Source organism: Pteropus alecto, unplaced genomic scaffold (assembly GCF_000325575.1).
Source record: "Pteropus alecto unplaced genomic scaffold, ASM32557v1 scaffold103, whole genome shotgun sequence".
In the NCBI taxonomy this organism is placed as follows: Eukaryota; Metazoa; Chordata; class Mammalia; order Chiroptera; family Pteropodidae; genus Pteropus; species Pteropus alecto.
Genome location: NW_006436288.1, coordinates 1004032 through 1024922, shown reverse-complemented (window position 1 = coordinate 1024922; position 20891 = coordinate 1004032). Strand labels below are relative to the sequence as shown.

The following is a 20891-nucleotide window of genomic DNA, read 5'->3' as shown; positions in this document are numbered from 1 at the left end:
AACAGGATCAATGAGAATAAAGTGCAAAGGATAAATAGGAATAAAGCAAATGCAGTTTAGGTCAGGAACAACACCTAAGAGAAGGCAAGCAGACAGGAGCTTGTTTCCTTGTGAGGCAGTGGGAAAACCAACCCAGATAAACCTCAGGGCCAGGAGAGCTGAAAGAAATACGGATGGATAAGAAAAATAGAATCAGGTCGCAAAGTGACTTGAAACCAGACTAACAGGTACCAATTTGGAGTCTTCAGATGTCCTCTGTTAAAATGCAATATCCACAAAAAGAATCAAAGAGTAATTTGGGGGGCGGAGGGGAAGGCATGTAAGGGTAGGGCGAGACCCACAGTCAGTATAGGGAGGACACGGAATTGTGTGCTCTATTATATCTCACAGGAGAAAAGGAATATGCTATATCACTGTCAGCTAGTAACTTTCAATTCTGTGTTCTATCTTGGGCCCAAAGAATGACCCAATGGAATGAGACCCAGACAAGTTCATTCTGATGGGGATGAGGAGAAGAAGGACAGAGGATAATGACACCAAAGCCCATACTTGATGGACATCCAAGGCCTGAAGAAAGGCTTCCAAAAGAGAGGAAAAGAGAGTCGTAGAGTACGGAAGACAAATTTCTTCTAATTCACAATTTTGCCAACCACTGGCTCTTTTAATGTACATACCCTTCTTTATGGCCCAGTAAAAGTCTTACTCCTTTGTTGAATGGGTGCTCCTTTGGATCTTATGATTAAAATCAAAATGTTGGAAAAACTCTGGACATGGCTTTTTAGGAGGGTGAGGCAAAAGCAGAATGAAACGTCCTTACGTAAAGCCAACTGGGGACCTCTCACAGCTTCCAGAACATGTTGGAGTATAAAGGGACGAAACAGTCTCTCCTAAATGCACACCCCCTTCGGACCTCCCTAAGGCCAAGGTGCCTCTAGGTAGCAGTAGAATGGAAAATAATTGTCCTCACCAAAGAAATCTCTGTAGAAAAGTTGCTGTGAAACTGGAATAGGTGTGTCTTTCTGACCTTCCGGTTCTTTTTATAGGCACTGCGGGAATCTGAGTGAGGGCCTCCAGTCCTTCCGCCCATTCGAGGAGAGAATAAAGAAGCTGAGATTGTCTCCTTCTTACTCATTGGCAGTTACAACCTCACAGCCACCACAGCCTCAGCTTCCAGAGTGGACACAGGGAAGGTAAGTTAAGATGAAGGGGCCATGCCCTCAGGTATAAACCTGGGTCACTCCATTCATCTGGCTTGGAAATAACTGAAGAGGAATAGAGCTAGGAGTATGCCATTGCAAGGTACTTTTTTCCAAATGAATATGTGGAATTTTTTCCTAGGCAACCCCTAGACATAGATTTTGGTGTGAAACTGTCCGAAAAGTTATTTAAAAGGCAGGGACTGTTTTGTATAACTCTTTGATGAACAATTAGTAGGTATTTTACAGTAACATGTTGCACTGAATTGACTTGAATTAAAAGAAAGAACAGTCATTAGAATTACTGGGGAAAATCGCCTGCCTGTCTACTTGAAGCAGTGCATCAGTGTCTTAAATGATTTAACGATCCATTAATGTTGACAGCCCTTGTTCTGGAGCCTGATATAACTGGAATCTCATCAATCTCGCAAACCTCGTTTCACACCCCCATTTTATGAAAAGAGATTCTGCATTAGGCTTCAAAAAGCCTTGGCGGAAATTGTGACATGGAAATGGATGAATTATTTGGAGCCCCCAAGCAGAGACTATTCTGCTTTTTCCAACAGGAAGGAGCTAGGATAGTTTTGAGGGTTGGATAGCTTTGAGCTATTTTGTTCAGTTTGTCCAGGTGTCTCCGTTTAGAACTGAGAGGTATTATAGTGCCCTGCAAATACCCTGACGGGCATTCTTGAGAATAGATGTAAAGTCATACATTTGTCACATCTTTTTCCTGCAGGGGAACAGAAGTCCATTCTCGTGAGGTCCACCTACAGTCATCATGTATGAGGACTGTGTCGAGTCCACTGGGGACTATTATTTCCTCTGTGACACAGAGGGGCCATGGGGCATTGTCCTGGAGTGCCTGGCAATAATTGGCATAGTGGTTACAATTATTCTGCTCTTGGCATTTCTCTTCCTCATGCGAAAGGTTCGAGACTGTGGCGTGTGGAATGTCCTCCCCACCCAGTTCCTCTTCCTCCTGAGTGTGCTGGGGCTCTTTGGCCTTGCTTTTGCCTTCATTATCCAGCTCAATCAGCAAACTGCCCCTGTACGTTACTTTTTCTTTGGGGTTCTCTTTGCTCTCTGTTTCTCATGCCTCTTGGCTCATGCCTGCAACCTGGTGAAGCTCGTCCGAGATAGAGTCTCCTTCTCTTGGACAAAAGTTCTGTGCATTGCTATTGGTTTCAGCCTGTTGCAGACGATCATTGCCATTGAGTATGTGACTCTCATGATGACCAGAGGTATGATGTTTGTACATATGACACCCTGTCAGCTCAATGTGGACTTTGTCGTACTCCTGGTCTACGTTTTTTTCCTGATGATCCTCACATTCTTCGTCTCCAAAACCACCTTATGTGGCCCGTGTGAGAACTGGAAACAGCATGGAAGGCTCATCTTTGTCACCATGCTCATCTCCATCATTATCTGGGTGGCGTGGATCTCTATGCTCTTGAAAGGCAACCCACAGCTCCAGCATCAGCCGCAGTGGGATGACCCTGTCATCTGCATTGCCCTGGTCACCAATGCATGGGTTTTCCTGCTGCTGTACATCATACCTGAGCTCTGCATTCTCTACAAATCGTGTAAACAGGAGTGCCCTTCACAAGACAACACCGGCTCGGTGCCAGGCTACCAATGCACCTTCAGAGTGGAGAACCAGGAATGCTCAAGAGGTACTTTCCCAGGGGATTCAGGGAGCAGGGAGGCTCTTCTGTGGGAGAAACAAGAGAGAAATCGGGCAACAGGATGAACCAAAAGGGAACAAAAAGGAATGGTCAGAATTTAGTGTATGACTAAATAGTTCATGCGTGGAGATGAAGACACCCAGAATCAAGGTTAAACTTTTATGAAAAATCGGTTCTTCCAAAATACAAATATTGATGGAACAAGACCAAGACAGAAATAAATCAAAGACCTTAAGTAAGGTGGGTGAGGCTCTGAATGCTCACGCTGGGTAAAGAAAGGCTCCCACTATAAAATGAGTTAACCAGTCTCAAATTAGGCTTGGGCCATGCAATTGCATGACATATAATGCTAAGTCCAGATATTTGGGCTGTCAAGTACACAAGTCAATCCTGGCAGCAGTGATTGACATTTTAAAATTTAAGTCTCAAAGCTAATTTGCTCAAACATCATAATAAACTGATTTGTAGGATTCATCACCTCGTTAAAGTCACAAAGCCCAATAACTTCTGAATTTCTACTTTTCAAACTATTCACTGCTTGAAACTCTTCAAGGTTTACAAAAAGTGCCATGAAGTGTCATTAAAGCAGAATCCTGAGTGAAGGCACAGATGTACAACTCGCTTATGTGACATTTTCATAATTTCTAGGTCATATTTTTATCTTTATATAAAGTAATACCGAGCCACCCGACTATACTTTGTTAAAGAAAAAAATATATATCATCTATAACACTAAGGAAGCTTGGACACTAACAACCTGAGGAAAATAGTGGCTAATTTCAGTCATCTGGAAATATGTCAAAACTCATTATTTCCATTCTGAAACATTTGACCTATTATTTATAACCAAATATAGTGTTACTTCAATTCTTGTGTCTTAATAGGCATCTGATTACTCACAATTTATTTCTAATGTGCAAAAATGATGTTATTTTATATATTGTATAGCACACACAATCTTCCCAAGGCTCAAAAAATTCACAGAAGCTTTCCTTTTAAGTGCATACAATTTTTTTGAGCTATAATCTATGACTAATTACACATTCAAATTAAATCCTGTTCAGATAGATGCATCCATTAACTCTTTTCAGTTCAGTTGACAGAGAATCGGAAATCAACACTATGTATCCTTCTTATAACAGTTGCTTGTTGATAATGTGTAATCAGATCACTGAAGTTTGTAGCAGATTTGTAGAGTCAATCCTTCCTGAAACTATTTCTCAGATAGGATAAAACTTTCCATGTTTGTTTTATTGTTATTTTATGTTTCCAGGAAACAAAAATCAGAAAGAAAGAAGACAGAAAAAGTTATTAGTTTCTTAATAATGCAAAACACACTGAGATTTGTAATGATCAATATTCAAAGCCAAAAAAATATTAGGCAGGTATTTTAAGTGTTCTAAGTTGTGTCTTAATAGAAGAGCAAGTGTTCACAAAAGCAGTGTTTCCTGGTACTATTCCTATTACTTAAGCATGATTAGAAAATCTATTTCTGAGCAGGAAATAGCCTGCCCAGTAATAGTCATTGTCAATGTAGTTTGATATAGGGGGTGGGGGGAGAGGCAGGGGACAGGAATCAATAGTGTAGTAAAGAATACATAGATCGTGCTCCAAAACTGGGCCTAATAACCAGAAACTTAAGCTTAGAGAATGGAATCTGAATTAAGGTCACCTGAAAAAAGTACAAATCTCAAATATTAGAAGAATGATTAAAATAGTAAAAAGTACAGGACTATATCTAGCTAGGAAAAACATACAGACACAAAATAGATAAGAGCCAGGCCAGTACAGTATAATAACGATTACTTGAAAAATCCTAAGTGCGTTGTAGGTCGTGAGCTGACAGTGAGAAAGCAGCTTACCACTGTCTTTGTTTTTATTTGCTCAAGAAACAATCACCATACTGTATAAACAGACATGTGGTCAGCAAGAACAAGCAGGCCATTATCATTCTCTAACAAGAATATCCCTCACAGTTCTGGGATCCACTGATGTGTGGGGAACTTGGAGAGGTTTCAGTGGGAAACCACAAAGATGATAAAAGGGTTATAGCATCAGACCAATGTGGAAAAGTTAAGGCAATGAAGCTGAGATAGTAGTTCTTTTAATGCCTATAGCACCTGATTTAATGCCTATATTCCTAGGTGGTCTCCCATCCAAGTACTAACCAGGCCCGACCATGTTTAGCTTCGGAGATCAGATGAGATCAGGCACGTTCAGGGTGGCATGGCTGTAGACTGAGATGGTAGTTCTTAATGTGCCTTTCTCATAGACTATTGAAGTTCTTGCTCTCTGAATTCTGTATTAAAAAATGATATTTTGTTTGAGTTCCTGAGACATGCATTTGTCATGTGACTCTTATGATTAATACTGTTTGTAGCTGTGTCTCCAGTCACATAATTATTTGACTTACTGCTGGGGCAACAGAATTATTTAACTGAAAGAGAAGTAAAACCAGAAGATTAGCAAGGAATTTCACTAATATATAAAGACCTCTCTCCAAGAGGCTGTTGTCCTGTTAGTTTCTGTTCTCCAACTGAAGACAATTCTCAGAAATGGGCTCAAATTAAAGCATGAGGGATTTAGATTAAATATGAAAATAAGAGTTGGTAAACACTAAAACAAATCAGCAAAGGAGATTAAGGACTCCATTTCCCTAAGAGTCTTTCAAAAGAGGATTAGGCTTTATCTCTCTGAAGTGACTTAAGGACTTAACTCCAAGATATACAAACATCTGGATGGAGAATGAAAATTCAATCAGGCATGTTACTACAGGACATCTAATGATTGGGTATAAATATTCTGTGCCCTATGATATAAAGGTGTTTCTAAAAAGCTATATATTGATTGTCCTTTTAAAATTAGTTGCTCTTTTAACTGAGAATTTTAAATATGATATAATTTGCAGAGATCTTAAATATAATAGACTATCAGCCATAAATCTTTTTTTCTTATAACTGGAAAGCTGTTCTAATTATTGTCTGCTTTATCTGTTTTAGACTAATTCAAATATTGCTATATAAAGTTTGCTAGAAGAAAGATGTGGGGGGTGCATTTTTCTGTCTAGTGTTTGAATGTGTACAGACACACCTGGTATGATTCTATTTGAAGATATTAAGACAAAAATAATGAGTCTGTGTAATACAAAAATGGGTCAATGACTGTAAAATGCTTTGAACCAAGAGAAAAATGTTTCTGCAAATGTAAGACCTTCAGGTAGTTTTCATTATAGCAAATACCAACTTTTGCTGGACATAGCCCTTTTTAACAATTCTCAACATTTTTTTCTTCAAGGTACCCACCTTACTACAAGAAACTCAAATTGAATGGTGTCAGGGGTTGTGAGTTTTGCTCTTTCATGGGAATGAATTGCAAAACCACTCTGTTGTCACCCTCAAGAGCTACATGTCACAGAGAACTGATATAAAACAGAGGAGAAGACAGTGAATCTGGGCAGGACTTGTTTGGTCTGAGGACAGATAAGGCAAGGATAATGACATTCACAAAGATTCAGGGAACAAGAGATAACTGGAAGGCATGGGGCCTTAGAAAGAGTGCAGGATCTGGCCCCATACACCCTGGCTTTGGGGCTCAGTTTCTTAGCAACTTGGAGGCCAAAGCAAGCTCCACCGCCTCTAGCAGCTCAGGCTCCTGGTTTTTAAATGATGGTTATCATGTCCTTGCCTCCTCCACATATAACTGTAAGTTCTTACTCAACTCAGATTGCATACCATAAGGGAGAGGAACACTCAGCCTTTTGGTAAATTCATGAATAATAACTAAAGCTGGAGAATAAGGCTTCTCTAATTTATGATCTGATCTCCTGAGAATGTTGGATGAATGTTGAAAAGAAGAGCACTTTATATTTCACAGGCTCCAACCCCTTTAAAAAATACCAGTAGGAGGAAGATATCAGCACATCAATTATAACTATACCACCAGCACCTCCACAGATAATAATATACAAAGGATAGCAGTATGGCGTTTTCTATATATCATGCCCTACCTATTTCAAGGAACTTATATATATTAATTGATTTAATCTTCAAAACAACCTTATGAAATAGATTTATCGTTATGATTATCATGATCCCTTTTATTCGCATCAGGAAACAAAAGCAACAAAAGCTTTAAGGAACTGGTAACACAGCCCTAGAAACACAGCCAACCAGTGTGAGAGCAGAGCCGTCCTGCTCCAATGCTAGAGCCACAAAATGTGAACACTAGTGTCACATCTATATCTGTGGCCACCAAACAACATATATGTATTGAGCGAGGACTTGGCCTTAGAAACAAATACAGCTCCCGTCTTCATAGAGCTTAGTCCTGTTGCAGAGACAGGCATTAAACAAAGAACCACATGTGTGATATTCCATGAAAGCTTAAAATTGTCTTTAAGGATTTTTCCATATTATGCCCAGCGTTTTATATCAAATCAAAATTTGTGGACCATCAAGCCTAAAGGAACCTTAGAGATGATCTAGTTAAGGCCTTTTATTTTGCTGTTGAAGACAGTGAGATGCCCATAGTCATGCGGTAATTCTGAGAAAGCAAAGGCTCTGTCTGACCCAGTGCCAGTGCTCTTTCTCTAGAGAGTGATATGATGAATCTTCAGCCTCTTCAATTACTAAACACAGATGAGCTTCTGAACATGCAACGCTATCCATACACAACCTTCCTCATAAGCTTTAAAAACACTCTTTTTTAAACCATAGATTTTTTTTTTTTTTAGAACAGCCTCAACAGAGAATGCCTTTTTAAAGGGTCAAGAGCCTCTTTGCAAGCCATGGAGTCTTTTTATAGTCCTCATGTGCTGCTCCCAGGTGGATCTCTGACACTAACCCAGCCCTTCCCTCCTTTGGCTTTCAGCCCGAGACAGAGATGGAGCTGAGGAAGATATAGCATTAACTCCATATTCAGCTGCAGGTAAATGTGCTCATCTATGTTTACTAAGGAGGGCCAAAGCAAGCACTCCTTCCTCAGGAGAGCAGTCAGGCTTCATCTCCAATGGCTTTTAATGACCTGAGAGGAGAGGCAGGGCAGAGTCATCCCTACAGGCAGCTGGAGCTTGAGCCATTAAGCTCCAGATTAAACCACACCAGGGCAGTGCAGTAAAGGCAAGTCATGCCTTTTGCCTCCACCCGAGCCCCTCCCAACTCCAGTGCCACTGCCATCAACAATACATTCTGATGCAGGGGAGTGGAAAGAGAAGGCATCTTCAAGGGTTTGTTTAAGGATGAAGAGGAACAAGCTCACCACTTTTTGCCTTGGGCACAATGGGGGATTGTAAATATGTATGAGTGTTGGAACTGTTTTTAGTATTGGTTGTTTAAATGTATACCCTGAGCTACATTGGCTGCCTCTGAGTCACTGTCTAGCTCCAGCTGCCCAGGCTGCCCCAAGTGCTGGGCTAGGTCTGTTACATTATCTGGATGCCCAGATGGGTGTGCCAATTTTAATCCTGCCATGCAAAAACAGGAGCACTTCTGAGTAGAACTGAAGGTAATGTGCCTTTGTGCCACAGTGCCTTAAAGACACACAAATCCAGACAGCCAAAAATACCACAATGGGACACAATTCTTGTATTATGAGGATCAGAAGTAACTAAAATCCAAGAGTGAAAGTCATGCTCAGACTGTTCTTGTACTGCAATAGGCAAACTCTAACTAGGCTAATCCCTCTGGACTATTATCTGAGAATTTCTCTTTTCCTGGAACGACACACAGACCAGGACATAGCTGTGTCATTTGCTGTAATTAACTCTCTGGAGGATATTTACACAATGGGAAAATCTTTATTATCCCTTCCAAGAATTTCTTGGATTACTTTCAATTTCCAATGATCAGCTACTCAAGAATCTGGCAAAAAGATTCTTATTAATGGCTAGGAGGAAAGATGGTAAAGAAGTTCTGATATGTATAGGCTCAATTTTTTTCTTTTCCTTTTTTAATTAACAAAGGGTTAAATGATGGTGAAATAGTAATATTTCAAACACAGTTCTGGGGGATAATATCTCCTGTATTGGCTTGGAAAGTTCATGATGGCATTTCTCCCTTTTCAGACTGTTGATCCCACACGAGAGTATTTCATCCCATGGGGTATGCTAGGCCCCCAGCAAGAGGCAGAATCAGAAAGTCCACAGGAAACACAAGTAGTGAAAACCCAGAAGATCATCCTAATGTAGCCCCGATGGGCCACTGGGGAGCTCACAGAGTCACGCTGCCAACAAAATATTGGCTCATTCTTCCTTTTCTTCTTCCTGGTACTTTCCATTCATCTGGATCCTTCATTAGAAGACTGCCTTTTCAAGTGTGATTACAATCTTGCTGGCTACCCTACCTTGACTACGTGTCTATTTCTTCATATAACTGAAATATTCCCTCCCTTAGCAACGCTAGAACAAATTGCAGCCTCTTACTAATGGAGCCAAAAGACCTTGGTCTGAAGAAATTAGGGTCATGCTAATATGACATAGTCTAGAGGTCGGTAGCAACTCTATTGGATTACTCTTCTAGTCATTTTTCATAAATGGTTTCCAAATATGAGTGACCCAGCATTTGCAAAAAAAGTTAAAGTAGAATTCTCAAGATCTTCACAATTGGGCATTTAAAATAAACATTTCATGGACTTGTAAGCTGGCAGGATTTCTCACATGATGTTTGCATCCCATGATGTTTGCACCCCATGATGGCGAGTATGACAGCAGATGTGGCTGAGGTCGGTGACCTGCTTTGAGGAACCAATAACAGCAAAGGAAGAGCCACCTCAGTTGATGCTCATAAAGGATTTTAGATGGTGCACATAAAGAGTAGAGTCTGACTGTCTCGACGTTTCTAATGAACCAATGCCTCTGCGGTAATTACTTTGCCTTCATTCCTCATGCTGCTCCACATCCCTCCCCATTAATTTATCTGTCCTTAATACCTATTTGTTACATGTAACAGGTATAACAGGACCAGAGTCAGAGGTGTGCTTCCAGAAGGGCTCCCAAGGTCCCTTCTGAAAAAAGAACCTTGGAGAAATGGAATGACTTGCCAAAGTCACACAGCAGTTTGTGGTGGGCCAGGGCTTCCAACTCGAAGATGACTCCTCTTCTCACTCCAGGAGGCTTCTCCATGCTTGTATTTCTGTATTAACAAGTTAGGCATGCACCCCTGCTAAGAATGAAATGTGATATTCCCAACCAGTGGTTGTTGAGCACCTGCTATTTGAAAGCACTTTGAAAAACAGCTAAGACTCCATACATGAAAACAAGCCTTTTTAATGACCAATATATAGCATGTATTGTTCAATATAGAGTATCTCTTGAGCCTCTGCCAGGTACCAGGAGCTGTTCTCAGACTCAGCCCTAGGCAGACAAGGCAGACAACGCTGCTTGGGTAGAACTTAAATTCTTTGTGGGGGAGATAACACAATGCGGAGAATTTCAGCAACACAGCTCCCTACTTTTACAGAAGAGGAAAGGGACTTGCCCAGGATAACACGGCTTATTAGTGACAGAACAAACTAGAATCCAGGTCTCCAGCTGCTATTCAAGTGCTCACCTTCTATATAATGTTTTGTTTTCACATATTTTTCTGCTACACTCAAATTAACTGCTCCTTTTTGAAATCTGTGCCCTGAGCAATGTTCTCATTAAACCAGTTCTTCTCTTAAACCAGTGTCTAAGTAAATGACCAAAGAGTTTGACCTTCTGCCTTATTGGTAATAAAAAATTGAGATGTTTAAACATTAAGACTGACCTATCGATTAGGTGGTATACTACTTAACAAACCTAATTTGAGAGGACAGCAAGCCATGTAACCTCACATCTGCTCTGAAAGAAAACTATCATCACTGATCCTCCTAGTTTTTAATCCCCAAAATGATGACAATGACATCTTCAACATAATTTTGTTTTGTTTTGTTTTGCAGGCAGAAGAGATTTCTGTTGAGTTGGCTGACAAATTTTAATAAGCCCACTGAAGCCATATATGATGGCTAATATTGTTTCCCAAAATGTTTTTCCTAAAACTGGTAAAGGTAAAATCAAAACTTTTTGTACCAAAGTGCCTCTGAAGTGTATAGCACAATTTTACCAAATTTTGGACTATGTATTAGTTTGATTTGGGGGATTGTAAGGGTGCAAGTGTTTCATTCAGGCTGTTTCAGGAATGAAGTATTGCAAGGTTATGCATGGCAGCAGAGAGATAAAACTCTCTCTGGGAACCCAGTATAGCCACTCATCCAGCTTCACGGAGATAGAAGACTGTCAGGCATTGGGAATAGCTTATGATCCCCTTCTCTGGCCCCACAATCTCCCTTAGCCACTTTGACACTTTCCTCACTGTCTCAATTTTCTTTTACGGTATTTTCTCGTATCCACCCACCACCAGCTGACTGATTCTCTCTATCTGTATGTCATAATTCCTGAGAAGGGGTCTGATTGGTCCAGCTATTCATCACTGTCTCTGATTGGGAGCAATTTTGCATCGGTCCTCCTCTTAATTTACAATTAGCCTGTGGATTGTTTACCCTAAGGTCCCGTATCCATCATTGGTCCATTCAGCTGTGCCTAGATTAGTCTTGTGGTTCAGACTTGGTCACATATGTCTGCTTCCTCAGAGAGAAGCTGTGGGCAGGGGATTATCCTCTGGGCAGCAGGGGAAGGCATAGCATGCACCAGGAGAAATTAATCAGGAGAAATTAATCTAGGAATTTATAATTTTATAAAATTATGGAATATTTTAGTGAAAATACAGTTTCATTCCTTTAGAGCTTATGGAGCAATTCATAAACCTAAAAACTCTCAATAATCTTCTAAGTTGAGATTCATGAGGAACCACTTTAACCCATTGCCTGTTTGCCCCAAGAATACTCGCTTGAGGCACTTGCGGCTGCAGCATTTACCCTAAGATAACTTGCAGATTACAGTCCTAACCTTATCCTCAAAGTTTGCCATGAAATATCTCACTTTAATTATTATTTTTGCATTGCTCTAGTATATCAATAGTCTTTGGAAACAAATATATCATTCTATTTATAGCATTCTGGTTTTAGTAAGTATTGCCATTTACGAAATATAGTAATTCTTGATTGCTGAAAATTTTCAGTCCTAGAAAACATAGCATTCCTATGCATGATGTTAAATTAATGCTCGCATCAAGCTGCATTTTTTTCTAAATAGGAAAAGGGTTAAAGAATAGATAAAACTGACCTTCCAGTCAAGATGGTGTAGTAGGCAGACATTGTGCTTGGCTCCTCTCACAACCACATCAAAATTACAACTAAACTACAGAACAACCATCGCTGGGACTTGCCTGAGGTCTGGCTGAACAGAAGTCCTACAACTAGGGACATGTATGAGAGGCCACCTCAAGATTGATAGGAGGTGCATAGACACAAAACGGGCTGGTCCTGCAACTGCATGTGGTAGTTGAGAATCAGGAGGGCTATCTCTGCTGCAGAGGTCCCCCAGCCCCCGTCCGGGGAGCGAGAGGTCCCAACCCCAGACCAAGTTCTCCAGTCCACAGTTCCAGTACCAGAAAGAGAAGTCCCCACAACTATGAAAACCAGAGGAGATTGTGGATGAGTGAGACAGAGGGCTGTGGGAGTCATGGACATTTCTCTTAAAGGGCCCGCATGCAAACTTACCTCTGATAGACTTACTCTCTCTGAGCTCCAGCTCTGGGGCAGCTCTTTGAAAAGTGCCAGAGACATATGGAGAGGAACTGAATTGTCTGGCTTCAGTGTGAGGGCTGAAGGGGCAGCTTTCTCCCAGACAGAAGTGCTGACAGAATCCATTGTTTCTTTGTTGAACCCTCCCCCTTCCCAACATAGAGACTGAGCCAGTCGCCATATCTGAGTCTCCACCAACCCAGCTAACACAGGTTGCCCTGCCCAGGTGATTCCCTGAGACTCCACCCTTTCCAACTTGCAGGCCCACCCAAGCTTCTTCAGGTGTGCAACATAGTGATTAGACATTATTACTTATGAAGGGATCGCCCCAACAAATCTAGTACCCATCTGACACCATACATATTTATCCAAAAGAAACAGTATTGATGAAAAGCATTATAAAATACTTCCTGGTGTAAATGGTTGATAAGCTCAGTTAAAGAATGGTTTTAATAAAATACTTAACCAGGTAGAGTTACTATATCCTTCATCTTGATGATTTATTTCTATATTGCATTTCATGATCTCCCCATAAGCTTAAAGCGTCTTCTACTTATGCCTATTTCAATTTATAGTCTGGCCAGGCTAAACTGTTCTCATTCTCTCTACCCATTATTACTTCTTTCTTCTTTTAAATAAATGGTCCCTTTTACTAGGATTATATCTACTTCATATTGGCCAGATTTATGCCTTCTTGTCTTTCTTTACCTATTGCATTTCATGATCTCCCCATAAGCTTAAAGCGTCTTCTACTTATGCCTATTTCAATTTATAGTCTGGCCAGGCTAAACTGTTCTCATTCTCTCTACCCATTATTACTTCTTTCTTCTTTTAAATAAATGGTCCCTTTTACTAGGATTATATCTACTTCATATTGGCCAGATTTATGCCTTCTTGTCTTTCTTTACCTTTTCCACTATCAGTTCCAAATCTGCCTTTTCCCAGAAACTTTCTCTGACATATACACAAGTTGTCACACACCAAGACCAACTTAACTCATGGCAGAATGAGGTTCTCTTTTTTTTCTTCAAACCCATGGTAAACAAGATGCTTCTATAGCAACTTTCTTGGAAAAAATCTAATCATCTATTTTAAAAGCACACAATTAAGGAGAAATAAACTAGAAAATCTATTTTGTTTCCTTGATACAAAAGCCTCTGTATTTTGCACTTGAGTGTGGTGCTTCTCAATTAACATTAAATGAGAGTGATCATGAAGACCTTGACTTTTGAACAGTAATGCTTGACATCTGAATAAAGAAAGACTTTTCTTGGAATTATTTAAAATGTCTTAATGGCTCAAGCCAGTTTTAAGCCACTGGTCTCCTATGACAGATCATGTTTGCTGCTCTTCCAAGACACATTGGTTAGAACTAAGTTGGCATTTTAACATATAGCAGAACTTATTTACTCAAAGGACTTTGAAGTGGTTACCTCAGGAGGCACAAAGATGTACCATTGCTTAAAACATTCTTAGAATGCCTTTCCTGGATTGCTTTCGATAATGTCTTCAGAAAAATCAGTGGGATTGGATTACTATGGTGATCAAACTGTCAGATCAGAGGAGTTCAGCAATGAATTTCTTATCTTGATCTTATCCATCACTGAAAGAACTACCAAGTACACTCTGCAAATGTCATTGGATATATTTCTGGATTTTTCTAAAGATAGTGGAACTATTCAAACTGGAACCATATATAGAATGTGATTAAATTGAGTCTGGGTTAGGAAAAGATGTGCCGGACTGCAGGTGGGTTGAATCCTCTAGGCAGACTTCTTTTTTTAACATGAAAATTGAGGATTTTATTGACTTTTCTATGTTCTTGAAGAAAACCATTCACATGTAAAAAGTTTGACATTTGATATGAGATTTATTCACACTTTTTTCACTCGTAAATTCTTTAATTTGGAAGTCAAACATATTTTTCATTTCAATAGAACTTTCACATAATTACAGTCACAAGTTCTTGAGATAAATGTGTTATCATAGGACTCAAGATAAATTAAACTGGTAGGAATTTCAGTTGCATCTATTATTGTCCATTAACTGTAGGATAACAGAGTACTATATGCTGTAAAACAAACACAGAAGAAGCTATCCATTTTTTAAAAAAAACTGTAAAACTAAGAAAAAGTAAATAGATGAATTATAGTGTTGCATATAAGTTTCAATTTATGGAAATGACTTTTTTTAACTCACTAACATATTTTTTATATGATACAAATGCACTAAGGAGCACACTATGCTTTTAAAATTTCTTTTTAATGAGAAATTCACCTCAATTATTCTGTTCATAAGAGTTTAAGGATTTGCATATCTTTCTAAAACAGGACACACCTGCATATATGGAGGTGGCCTTTTTAAAATACATGCTACAAAGGGCATGTTTTGTTATAATTCCCACCTGGACTTTATTTGCACGTAAAAGAAACTTGTATAGACTTCATCTGCAACTCAGCGGCATTATTCTCAGGGCAATTTATTTCTGGAAAAACTGAGTTCTTCGATTTTTGTTTTGATTATATTGCTGCTTCAGATTAAAAGAATGTGTTCTGTATCTCTGTTAGTATTAGGGGTTTGTTTTAAAAGCAAATGAAAATCTACAGAAAAGAAATGGGAAAATACCTAAAGCTAGGTAAGACCTTAGAACCCACAGATCTTTGAGATGCCCGGTCCTTCAGGCTAATAATTTGTTTTTAAGTAGCACTTCACATTTTAGCACTTTACAATTTACACATGGTTTTCACTTCCACTATCTCATTTGATCTATTGGGTGGATTAGGCAATTTATCTTACTAAGATACTAACGCTCTCATCTAGAACTGAACTTGGGCCACTATCACTGTTCTGTTTTATACGATATAATCTGAACTACATCTGTAAAGTAAAATAGACATATACCCCGTGAGAATCTTTATTTATGGGTAGAGATGCCACTGAAAGACTTCCAAAACAGACTGTGCTTTTGGATTTTAGCTATAGTTGTCATTGCCACATCCTGCTGTTAATAACTCATTTTTCTAAACATCGAAACAACTGGTTGAAGTGGTTACTTGAGAAATAAAGATAATCAATCAATTTTATGGAGAGTATCAAAGAACTCTGATAGTCATAAGTGCTGTTTGCTAAATGTTTCCAAACTCTCCTGCTTTCCAAGCACGTGGTAGGACTGCACTTTTCATCCCTTTTGAGGTTGGGGGGGATCGTGACACTAACTCTGGCTGCTAAGTTGTAACAGAAATCCGAGGTCAATTCCAGGCAGAAGCAATTAATTGTTAGTGCAATACCCTCAGGAGTTTTCTTTTTTCTCTCTACTATGGCAGCAAGAAGTGTTGCAAATAATGGCTGTTCCATCTATCGCGGTTCCATGATGAACATACAGGGTGAAAGATAAATAAAACTTGGCTGTTCGGGTTATATGTTACCTCAGCCAGCTCGGCCCAGCCGGACATAGCCGCTGAACCAGTTGTTTGGTATCCTGAAATGAAACAAGGAGTTATTACTTGTCATTCTGGTATTCTTCAAAGGCATTCTTAGATTAAAGAAATACCACTTTGTTTTTCACTGATAGACACATGCCAGACTGATCTGCCAGCCATGTGGCTCCACGGTTTTTCACATAATTACAATTCACTGAGATAGCTGCCATCATAAAAGCATGCAGAGAGTGAGGTGGCGACTTAGAACACAGAGTCTCTCTTTCTGGGGGACCAAGGGCAAGACAGACTTCACAGTGGAAGTCAAAAACTTGAGTTCCGTCTTATAAGGTAGGTAGGAATTCATAGGGCAGAGGATGTAAGGAACGATACTCAGGGCAGCCATTAACAGGGAGTCTGTGCAAGTTAGAAAAATGTGCCTTCTCTGGGCTAATGAATTAGAAAAATGTGCCCGCCCTACCCTGCCCCAAGGATGCAGCCTCATGCCCGGAACACAGGGCTTAGTAAGTGGAGTGAGGCTGAATTCCGACCCCACTCACCATCTTGGCCAAGTGACTGCAGTGCAAAAATTAACAACGGGGAAAAAATAAAACTATACAACTGACTGCAATGACCCAGATTTTCCGGGCAGAAGAAATGCCTATGTAAAGGTGTAGCTGAAAGGAAAATTAAGGCCAGTGCGAGGTCTGCCAGGCATTTATGATCTCTAGAGTGTTAATGCCCAAAGCGGGAAGCAACAGGAAGGAGGCTGGAGAGCTGGGCTAGGACTTGCATCTCCAAAGAAGGAATCTAATCCTGGGTGTGAAGGGCATGGCAAGGAGTGGCCCAGGCTTCAGTCCTGTGCCAAGCCGAGCTGGAACCTGAGGCAAAAGGCAAAATGTGCGTTCCTATGTGCACCCATCAAAGTATCCTCCCATGCTTTGAACCCAAGAGAAAGAGTTAATGTAAACTCTCCAGCTGAAAAATCCCAAGCTCTTCACTGCCCTGTCTGTTCACAGGCCTTTGTCAACCCTCATAAACCCCCTGGGAGGAACGTGACAGCCATACTAGCCTGGGAACTACAGCCCGATTGGAAACAATTGTTCCATGAAATAACTAACGCAAGAGTGTAAAACCAACCAAAATAGCTTGTTTTTATAAAATTGTAATATGTTAGCATGGACTTTTTTGCATTAATTTTTTATTTTTTTTTCAATTTTGTATCAAATTTTATCGATCTTGATGAATGAGGGTTTGGGTACTCCCTTGAATGTTGTGTCCAAGGTAAGTGCCTCCCTCTCCTCACCCCAGCCTGACCCTGTGGATCAGATTTGCCTCCTGTGGGAGAGTGTAACTGGGGATGGAGAGGGAACCTTGGCTGCACAGCAGAATCACCTGAGAAGTTTTAAAAGCTCTCTCCATGGCCTGACCTTACCACAGACCAATTAAATCAGGATTTCTGGGAGTGGAGCCCAGACCTGGGTATGTTTTAAAAATCTTTCCAGATGATTCTGTTTTGTAGCCAGGGTTGCAAACCACTGCCATAAACAAATATTTAGGATTAGATGTAAGGAATGAGGAAAAGGGAGACATCAGGATCCTGGCCTGGGTAACTAGGGGATGATGATTCCACTGGTAGAAGAGGTAACCCAGGAGGGGGGTTCAGGAGGAGAAACAGATGTGGGGATGGAGAGGACAGCAAACGAGTACTGTGTTGAACTAGTTGAGTTTGAAGTAAAAATGCAGATGAATAGAAGGCTGTGAAGTTCCAGTAGAGACAGAGAATGATTCAGGAATGAGCTTCGAGGTGGAGGTGGTAGTTGCAAGGGGAGATGTGATTGTATGGGGCTCACGAGGAGAGTTCTCAAGGATGCCTGGTGGTAGAGAAGTCTGCTCCATCTCTAAAAGGATTCTTTCCTGATGACTTTGCTTCTGTATCCAGTTTCACCTTGGGCACTGAGGTGTCTCCACCAAGATCCCTCCAGAGAGGGAACCAGAGTACTGTCTGCAGAATTGCACTCCAGCTCAGAACGAATAAACCATGAGAACATACTGAAATTCTTCCTATGGATTTGAGTTCAAAGGTTGGGAAGGCAGCTGCTGGGACTTATCTGGAAGATTGATGGATCAGCAAAAGAAGGACAAATGGAACCAACTATCCAATACCTTTCCCCAAACCTGCCTAATCAGCAAAATCAGCTGAGATGCTTGTTAGACACATAAATTTTCATACCTGGACCCAGACCTACTAAATCAGAACTTCCAGGAGGGGCCCTGGGACTCTGCCTTTTTAAGTTCCTATGTGACTCTTAAGATAGTGTGAGTTTGGGAAGCACAGCTCTGTTAACAAGAAAAGGCTTCCTCTTTGCTCTGGTTTGTAGCAAAGGCTGTCCAGCCTTTTCTAATTTGGCCCAGGAAGGAAGTGATTCTATTGATGGCATAATCAATGGAAAGATTTTTCTAAGTCAGTCCTGTCCCTGGGGACATTGAGCTTCCAATTTGCATCTTCTTCTCTCCCCTCGTCCCACGTGATGCTCGGCCCTACCCGATGTCTAGTGCATCCACACTGACACTTGAAGGATCCTACTCTGTCACCATTCAGGACACACTCGCTCAGTTTTCCTAAAAGGAAAGATTGCCAGAAGCAGCTTCAAGTTTAGGAAGATAAATCCTTCCTGAGCCTCTTTGCTGGCATGCTTATCTATTTCCAGTTTGGTTTATACATCTGAAAGATCCTTGTTCATCCATTTGGTGCAAGTCAGTTTAGAAAAGTAATGTACCTGAAAAAAATTGCAATTGATCTTTGGAGGTGGGGATCAATCTAAAAGGCTTCTCTGTTTTTTTGTTTTTTGTTGTTTTTTTTTTTTTTTGCTTTGGGGCATGTTTTAGTCTTTTTTTCACATTTGAAGTTTGTTCTTTTGTAGTTCTCCTAGGAAACAGCACTTTCCTGAGCTTGGCGAAGAAAAGCCTCAGGGAAATAAAACTTGGATTTGATGAAATACACTCAGCCCAAAAAGTAAAAAGTTTCCTTTCTTCCCTCCAAGCCCCAGGCTTGTGAGTAGATTTTATCACATTGGATTTAAGTGTTCTTGTATGAAAACAAGAAAACTGATGATCGGCTAAAATTTATCAAAATTATTTAAGGATAAATTGGCAGCGAAAATACCAGAACAGACAAGAGAGAATCTGACAGTCATATTCTGTGAGTGAGATGCCAAAACCCTATTTATCCTGTGGCAAACAAAACAACTTTCTCCCCAAAATTTATTTGTTCATTTAACAAATGTTCCTATGCGTGCAGGTGTGCCAGGCCCTGAGAATACAGAAGGAAATAAAACAATTTCTTGTCTTCCCAAAACATACAGAATAGGGGGAGAAACAAGGTAAACAACAAATAAACATAATTTCAAACTATAAGTACTTGGAAGAAAACAGACTGAAGACCATCTACTATGGGAGACTAGCATTGAATTGACTAGCTATGAGAGGCCTCACTAAAGAAGTTACACTTGAGCTGAGACACATTTGCTGTGAAGAGAAGAGTTTGGGGAGAGTTTAGAAGAGTTGGAAGGAGACTCCAGCCAGAGGCATGTCTGAGCTGGGGCCCCTCGAGGGAGTGGCTTATGGGAAAACTTGTCTATGAAGTGAGTGACCGAAACCATTAAGAACTCTTAACTTGAAAGATCAGAACCAAGAAGGGCTGCAGACCCGATCAGGGAGAGGTGACCAGTGCCTGGAATGGGTTAAAAGATGGCAAAATGTTGACTTTCTAAGCACTGAGGTAGCCAGGTAGGGTCTGAGGTGACCAGAGCCCCAGACTGTATATATAATAGTCTCAAATTTCCTCACTATATATAGGAAGCTTTTTCAGATTGGAATGTATTTCTGGCTGAAGGAATGCTTTGAGAAAAGCAGGGAATCTCAGAAGCTGTAGAAAGTAAGATAATGCCATTTTATTTATTTATTTTTAATTTTTTTACAGCAGAAAAGAAAAGCTTTATTAGAAGGGAAAGTACACTTGCAGACGTGGAAGCAGGCCTGAGCAAGAGAAGCATGGCTTAAAAGGCTGATAACACCATTTTATTGTGACACAACCTAAGGGTACATGAGAAAGGGCATGGAACCATGTTTATCCTGAGGAAGGGGCACTTGGTGGCACACATCTCTTTTCAACTACACAACTTTCTGTTTTGTTACTGATTTGGAGCTGTTTTTAATTTGGCATGATAATAGGTTTGCATACATACACAGAATAGGATTGAGGATAATGGTTTCATCTCACTTGCAGAAGTGACTCTGTACCTTGTAATGGCATCTGATCTATATATACATGGATAGATGTATAAGTATGTGTATGTGAGTGTGTCTGTCATACACCAGGGAATACCCCACATACATTCTAGGGATTTCAGAGGCTCTCACAGGCCCCTGGAAAAGATTTGAAGAACATGAAAACCTCTGTATTTATCTTTTATGCAGAATTGATAAAGAACTATTTTTCTTCCTATACTATTGTTTTCTCTTAAAATGAAATGCAACACACACACACACACACACACACACACACAGAGTAATCCCAGTGACCTGGTAAAATATAAAATGACCAGATATGTCAAGAAAAGGAAGGAACAGAGGACCCAGCCAGTTCCTTTGAAGGGGTTTGGGGGTGGAGTATGCAGTATCATTAAAAGAACCACGTTCTGTGCACTCCAGGGTCTGTGCCTTTTGGAGGCTGCTTCTCTTCACATTGTCCTCCTCCTTCATGCTGTGGGGACCTCCTGGGAACTTAGAGGGGAAAATAGCCACTCTTACTAGGAGGTTCTGTGATGAGGTCAAACCCATCTGCCTGACTTCTCAGTTCATGACACTCTGGGAATTATAACTTGATGTTTTCCTGAATTTCTAATTCTTAAATTTTTACTTTAACATATTTTCTC

General features: G+C 40.3%; 1 protein-coding gene and 1 pseudogene across 1 annotated transcript; one reads left to right on the top strand and one right to left on the bottom strand.

Annotated features, from left to right (window-relative positions):
* Window positions 1–1955: 1955 nt before the first annotated feature.
* GPRC5D (G protein-coupled receptor class C group 5 member D) lies at window positions 1956–9006 on the top strand. Its single transcript, XM_006912633.2, has 3 exons — window positions 1956–2869; window positions 7751–7807; window positions 8943–9006. The coding sequence occupies exons 1-3, from the start codon at window positions 1975–1977 to the stop codon at window positions 8948–8950; spliced, it is 960 nt and encodes a 319-aa protein (XP_006912695.1). The 5' UTR covers window positions 1956–1974; the 3' UTR covers window positions 8951–9006.
* Window positions 4990–5119, bottom strand: LOC112480370 (annotated as a pseudogene).
* Window positions 9007–20891: the final 11885 nt, after the last annotated feature.

What these genes read in the sequence shown, in the direction of transcription:
- GPRC5D (XM_006912633.2), top strand. Translation starts at nt 1,975, where the DNA reads ATGTATGAGGACTGTGTCGAGTCCACTGGGGACTATTATTTCCTCTGT. An exon ending in GAACCAGGAATGCTCAAGAG is followed by an intron (nt 2,870 to 7,750) that starts GTACTTTCCCAG and finishes TTTGGCTTTCAG; the next exon opens with CCCGAGACAGAGATGGAGCT.